This window comes from Chrysochloris asiatica, unplaced genomic scaffold (genome assembly GCF_000296735.1).
Source record: "Chrysochloris asiatica unplaced genomic scaffold, ChrAsi1.0 scaffold00020, whole genome shotgun sequence".
Lineage (NCBI taxonomy): Eukaryota > Metazoa > Chordata > Mammalia > Afrosoricida > Chrysochloridae > Chrysochloris > Chrysochloris asiatica.
This window is the reverse complement of record NW_006408538.1, coordinates 26,061,391-26,068,285: the sequence shown is the minus strand read 5'-3', so window position 1 is coordinate 26,068,285 and position 6,895 is coordinate 26,061,391. Positions and strand designations below refer to the sequence as shown.

Genomic DNA, 6,895 nt, shown 5'->3' with positions numbered 1-6,895 from the left:
CAGAGGACTAGAGTGGAGAGTGAAGTGTCCAGCTGATAAGAAGAGAGGGGATATGCACAAGAACACCCACACTTGCAGATAATATCCACTTGACCTGGCTTCAATGACTGGATGATTAGAGCTCAATTAGAAGAAGAAAGAAAAGGAAAAAAAAGAGTAATCTGATACAATTTGATGAACTTGACCTACACCTATGGATGCAGTAGCTCAAAAGAGGGAACAAATCTTTACAGCAAGAATCATTTCCACCCCCTCCATATATAGAGTAGACAGGGATGGGCAACTCAAACATTGGCTACCCAAATGGGGGGCTACAAAGGCAAGAAGTGACTGGCTTACAAGCTTTCTAGAGGGAATCTAGATCCAGAGGGCGTGGAGTAAGATAGAATCTCCACTGAGTAGTATCCAATCTGTCTAGGAGGGGCTGATGAAATGATATGTGGATAGGTCTCTTGTGATACAACAGTAAATAATTGTTATCAGGACTGATTGTGAGGGTTGGAAATGTAAAGGTAGACATTTTGTAGCACGGAGGGGGAGTGATTAACTTTTCAGTCTAGGAACGGAGATCTCTGGGACCATGAAGGCAGAAGAGAGGAGAGAAAGACCCTACCCAGAGAAGCAGTGATGCCTGAGATGGAGGCAGAGATGATGACGTGGAGAGATGGAGCAGGTGGAGACTTTAGACACAGAGAGAGAGAGGGACTGTGTGCTGACAACAGGGGAGCAGGCTTGCAGGGTATACCCTTTGGTTGTTTGATGATGCATGGAGGGGACTGTAACCATGGCAATGAAACAACATATGATAGGATGAATGTAAAGCTAATGTTCTCCCATGTAAACTATCACATAATTCACAATAAAACATTTAAAAAAATAACAAAAATCTTATAGTCCAGAAACAGAGGATTCTAGGACCATCAAGGGAGAAGAGCACACATGGAATGCGAGACCTTATCCAGAGAAGCAGCGACACCAGAGATGGAGGCAGAGATGGGGACATGGAGGGAGGGAGCAACTGAGGACTCTAGATTCATGGGAAGAGAGGGAATGAGAGCTGGCAACCAGGAGACAAACTTGCAGAATGTGCCTTTGGTGGTGTAAATTATTATATATGCCTCAGTGTTTAAAAAAAAAAAAAAGCTAAAATGAATAGAGAGAAACACTGGTAACTGATGGTACATGGAGAGCATTTATAATCATTATAATGAAACAAGGTGTATGACTTGTTGAATGTAAAACTGATGATCTGCCCTGTAAACTTTTACTCAATCCACTATAAAAACCTTAAAAACAAAAAAACAGTGCTGAGCTCACCAGGTCACAATGGGCCAGGTCTCAGACCTCCAGACTTTTCTACCTTCCACCTTGGGAGTTAAAGATATAACAGTATCAGGGTTTGCTTTCAGGCTCTCTCCCTCAAGTCCCCAAAGGACAGATCTTTACATGGCAAATTCAATTCAGGAAACACAAAGTAGTAATGCTAGTGCTGAACAGCTGCTTGGTTATTCAGCCGGGGAAACAAGGCCACATCCTCAACTACTGACCAATGACAGGGCTGCAGCCTCCCAGGGCAGGTGGGCGGGGCTGGCAGCTTCCAGGCTGGGTCAGAGCAGTGGGGAGGTACTCACCAGGTCCCACGTGCTTTAGCGTGAAGTTCTCATCAGGAAAGCGGCTCCCATAGATAGACTTCCCACCTGTGCCATTGTGGTTCGTGAAGTCACCTGCCTGGGGAGCAGAGAACACCTTATAAGTGGCCACCAGAGAGCTGCTCCCAACCCATCCCCAGGCCCATCAGCCAGAAGCCCTCAGGCAAAGGAGTCAATAAAAATCCAATGAAACGAGGACTAGTAAAGTAAGAGAAAAGAAAATGTAGCTTAATTATTTCCTGTCATAATAATTACCCTGGTTCCTAAATGACTCATTTAATATTTAAGGTCGCAGCAAGTGTTCAGATGATCCTTGAAAGGCCCAGAGGCCATTCTGAAACAGAGTTGTTGATCCACAGCTCTGGGGGTCAGGGGTGGGGGTGGGGGTGAAACCAGGTGAACAGGTGTTCCCATTTCTGAGCTGGTCTGTAGGGAACACCAGCTCCAGTGAAGTCAGCCCTGGCACCTCTCTAAGCCTCTTCACCACGCCCATGGTTTCCCTGGGGCCTCCTTCCTCAGGGGCTCACCTAAGGCCCAGATAGCTGGCCCTGGCCCTAGAGCCCAGGGCTGCCCAGCCCCCAGGCCATTTTCCTGAGACAGGAGCCTTGGGAAGGTGATCTGAAATCCTAGCTCAGCGAGGCCTCCACAGACGCCAGTGAGGTTTCACCAGACTGGGATGGCTCAGGACTCTGGCCTGGGCCTCCCACACTACCAACCACCTCATGCCACATACAGCCTTCCAGCTGTTAGTGCTCACAGGAAGACCCTCGTCCGAACCAGGATGTCAGTCTGCACCACCCAGCAGTCTTAGGCTGAGCGGGGCTTGGCCAGGTCTGTCTTACATGAAAGGCCCACCCCACTGCCTCCTCCACGTCACCCCATCCAGGCAGCCCAGCCCCAGCTCACAGTGGCAGGAAGGGGGAAGAAAATTCCAGGCTCAAAGACTGCAAAGAGGTCATGGCATCCATGTCCCTGCCTTGAGGTTTCACTGGGCCCAGGACACAACCCCCTGACCTGGAAGAGCCTGCCATAATAGCAGGACCCTACCCTGGTGTGGCTGCGCCAGACGGCAAAGCCATTTGAACTGCAAGGTCGGTGGTTCAAGCTCACCAGCGGCTCCTCGGAAACCCTATTCAGGGTCTCTATGGGTCAGAACCGACTCGATGCACTTAACAACAACAACATCATCACTCTGGAGTTCTCTGTGGTGCTGTAGGATAAGCACTAGACGGTTCACTCCACGGTTGCCAGTTCAAATCCGGCAGTGGTTCCTTGGAAACCCTACATGGGGACGCTGTGAGTCTGAACCCTCCTGACAGCACTTAACAACATCTCTCTGACTCTACTCCCTGGGCGGTTACTGTTATTTGCTATCAACACCTGTGTGAAATCACTGTTACAGTAGTGCCAGTATTTCTGAAAAACAAGGTTCGGGGCCACAAAACCACCACACTTAGCAGAGAAAAATGCCCTTTCCCAACCTAGCCTTTCTGCAGAGAGACATTCAAGTTAGGACATGTGTGTTCTAAGGCCCCTACGGCTGTCTGCACATGCTGATCCTTCAGAGCCTTAAGGTCCACCCCTGTATGCACACACCTCCTCCCTCACCAACTCAACCATGCCAACCCAACCCTGCCACCTGCCCTTTGCTTAACTTCTGAGGCACAAAAGGGCCACAGCAGCCCACACACATCACAGTCCCTAAAGGTGAGAGGACAAGCCGGCAAGAGTAACCACAGCTGCCCAAGTTCACTCACGGAATCTTCCCAACAACCCTGTGAAGTGAACACTGTTATCATCCACATTTACAAGAGAGGAAACTGAGGCAGCAAGTGAGGGTCATGTTACCTGGCACATGAAGGATGGGATCACCCTGTGGAAGGTCGAGCCTTTGTAGCCAAAACCCTTCTCGCCAGTACACAGGGCTCTGAAGTTTTCTGTGGGATGAAGAACGAAGCAGATGAACATGGCAGGTTCCGGCCAGCACCACCGCTAACCCCAACATTCCCACATGTGTGTCTGCTCTGCCTGACTCGCTGTGTCACATGGGGCGGGTCACTTCCCTCCTCTGACCTCAGTGTCCTAAGTACGCTGCTGAGGGTGCCCCTGGCTCTTACAGTATCCGGTCACTGAGGCAGGGCATCAAAGGGGTGCCTAGCCACCACCATCCCCCATATGGCAAGGGAATTTACATGGTCTCTTCAACTTGTTCAGACTCTTCCAACTACTACCAGACAGGTGGGCAGCGTCAAAACTGGGCTCCAGAGAGGGACAAGGTTGTCCCAGAGCCCCACGTGGAAGCTGAACCTCCTCCGGCCACCAGTCTCCAGTGCCCTTGCCCCTCTCAGCAGTCACCCGCTCCCCCTTCCACCTGGACCAGACTGAAAAGGCCCATGACCTATCTTACCTGCGGTTTTTGGCACAACATCTGCCTTTAGCTATGGAGAGAGAAGAGGGACAAGAGAAGATGGTCAACCCACAGGCAGATGAAGAAAGGAACCTCCCATCACCCAGCCCCCAGAGAAGCAAGCTACATGCTGTGGAGCCAGTTACCATTCACAGCGACCCTGTATAAGGTTTCCCAGGAGCAGCTGGTGAGTTTGAACTGCCAACTTTGCGGTTCAAACTGACCTTGCAGTCCAGTGTTTCTCCTACAATGCCACACCAGGACTCCAGAAAAGCAAGACGGCCTGGTAAATGCCTGCGGCCATCCCATGCTAGTTCCTCCTAGCCTGTGTGGGCAGTGCGGCAGCTATCATTTCTGGCAGCTGTTTCCTGAGTTCCAGGTTGGGAGGCAGCAGCCTCAGTTTCCTCATCTATCAGAAATGATGATGAAGCCATCTTGGCCCACTTCCAAGGGAAGAACCCACAGAGATAGCACAGGTGGGCGTAGAGCCTGGAGAGAGGGCCTAGTCTAGGTTCCTCAGCAGATAGCTGGGAAGCAGGCTGGGAGCAGATGTCCAAGGAAGCAGCCAGCAAGTAATGGACAATCAGGCATTTCCTTGTAGCCTGCCTCGTGTCTCCCTGAGCCACCCATGCGCCAAACCATGGGAACAGAGTGCTCTACTTATCGCCCAGAAACTGAAGCTTAACAAAAAATACAAAGGGCTGCTTGGGAAACAGGCCGTTCAACATTTGTTACTAAGTGCCCTGTAATTGGGTTTCCGAGAAACAGCTGGTAGGTTTGAACCGCCAATCTTGCAGTCCAGTGCTTATCCTACATCGTCACAACGGACCCTTCCAATACAACTGCTCTCTGACCCCGGCCGCCCCACCCCGTCCCCCTGCCAACTACCTCTGTCTTCACGGCTGTCACCTTCCATAGTGTGGTAATTAACAACTACAGCTTGTTTGAAAATGGGTTCAAAGAGTCGGGCAGGTGCTAGGTGTCTCCCCACAGAACAGGGGCTGGGGATGGTGGTCTCACGGGACACTGCGCCATCTCACAAGAGGGCGATCCCGGTTCACCTTGGATGGCTGGAAAGGCCTGCCTAACCGAAACCGCCTGTCGGTTTCCTGAGGCGGCAAACGTGGGAGCCCGGGGGTTGAGCTGGGGCTGCATTGTGCAAGGGTCGTCTCTAACGAGCAGAGGGGACCCCCAACGCCTCGGGTCCCAATCACCGGGCTTCAAGTCTAGATTCGCACCCGGAGGGTTCTAGAAGCCTGAAGCCGGGGGGCGGGCCGTGGAGTTGTTCAGGCTGCGGTCTGACCTTGAGCTTTCCCCTCTAACACGTGCCTGGCCACCTCCCCCTCCGCCCCCCCAGTCCCGCCTCCATTAATCCAAACTTGCAGGGAGGTCGGTAGAGATCAACCCGATGCCCTTTCTTAGAAACAGGGACACTGACGCCCAAGGTCACCCAGTGAACCGGGCACCGGGCTTTCCTGGGACCATTTCCCACGGCCGAGCAGCCTTCTCGGGTCCAGTGGTCTCACCTCCAGCACCACGCGGCCGAGCGGCTGACCGTCGGCGCCCACCTCCAGGTACACGAGCGGGTTTCCGGAGGACGAGGACTGAGCGCGGGCATTGCTGCTGCAGGCGCGGGCAGCGGGCTGGCACAGCGGCGAGAGGCGTGGGACGGAGAGCAGGCCGAGTAGGCGAGGGCTGCAGCGCAGCGCCAGCATCGCGGGCGCGGGCCGGGGCGAGGGACAGGCAGCGAGCAGAGAGAAGACGGCAACTAGAATAGCTGGCGCGCAGAAGGCTAGGTCTGGGGCGGTTGCGAGCCGTGGCCTTTATTGGCCGGGCCGGCTTCCAGGCCCCGCCCAGGTCCACCCCCTTCCGGGACGCGGGCGACCCCTGGCGGCCTCAGGTCGCAACGCAGCAGGCTTGTGGAGGCAGATCCAGGAAGTGCTCTCTGCACCCCTACCAGGGCCAGAGACCGCAGGGACAGACGTGGTGTTTCCAATGACACAGGAGATAAAGGAACTTTTGGGGGAGGGGGCAGTTACAGTGGACTTCACAAGACCCTGGGAGGCAGCAAGAGACCCAAAGCGAAGGGATAATGGGTCTAGGCCCCAAGAGATATCTGGGCCAATACCCTACTGTCCAAGGAGGGGAAGAGACCAGGCAGGGGCTCAGAGAACCCTCCTCACCTCCAGCCCCGTACTAGTCTTCTTGGCCCTGTCTGAACCTGTTTCCCCTGATGTGGTCGAGTGCTTACCCTAAAAGCACTTTATATTGCGAAATGGAGGTGAAGGTTCAGAAAGCAAGTCAGTTTTCCATTCAACTGTTCGTACACATTCTGTTTCCTTTTCATTGGTTGCGATCCTCACAAAGTAACATCCCACTTCTGCCCTCTGTTTCGGTTTCCACTCCTTCGTCTCCTAACCCTTCTGAACACAGTGTTTGGGGAAATGTGTTTTTTTTTTTTTTTTTTTTTCTCAAATGGTTGATTATTTTAAGGAGTGGTACTGTTAGGGTGCAGTAACTTGACTTCTGCAGGAATATTAAAAGTGCCATGAACTGCCAAAAGAACCAACAGATCTGTGTTGGAAGAAGTGCAGCCAGAGTGCTCCTTGGAGGCCAGGATGGCCAAACTTCGTCTCTTCGTCTTTCATATTTTGGACATACTGTCAGGAGGGACCAGTCGCTGGAGAAGGATATCATGTTTGGTAAGGTGGAGGATCAGAGAAAAAGAGGAAGACCCCAGCGAGATGGATTGGCAAAGTGGCAGCATCGATGGACTCAACGTGGCAATGATAGGTTGGCCCAGGATCGGGCACTGTTGCATTCTGTTGTGCAGAACGAC

At 52.6% G+C, this 6,895-nt stretch overlaps 1 protein-coding gene across 1 annotated transcript in view; it reads right to left on the bottom strand.

The window, feature by feature from the left end:
• The window catches only part of PPIF (peptidylprolyl isomerase F), a 9,872-nt gene extending 4,059 nt beyond the window's left edge, over positions 1 to 5,813 (bottom strand). The window contains exons 1-4 of the mRNA XM_006837438.1: positions 5,583 to 5,813; positions 4,057 to 4,087; positions 3,498 to 3,586; positions 1,632 to 1,728 (exon numbers count right to left, since the gene is read on the bottom strand). Coding sequence (XP_006837501.1) covers positions 1,632 to 1,728; positions 3,498 to 3,586; positions 4,057 to 4,087; positions 5,583 to 5,771 — 406 coding nt within the window. The 5' untranslated portion in view covers positions 5,772 to 5,813. The remainder of the gene's footprint in view (positions 1 to 1,631; positions 1,729 to 3,497; positions 3,587 to 4,056; positions 4,088 to 5,582) is intronic.
• Between the last annotated feature and the right edge of the window lie 1,082 nt (positions 5,814 to 6,895).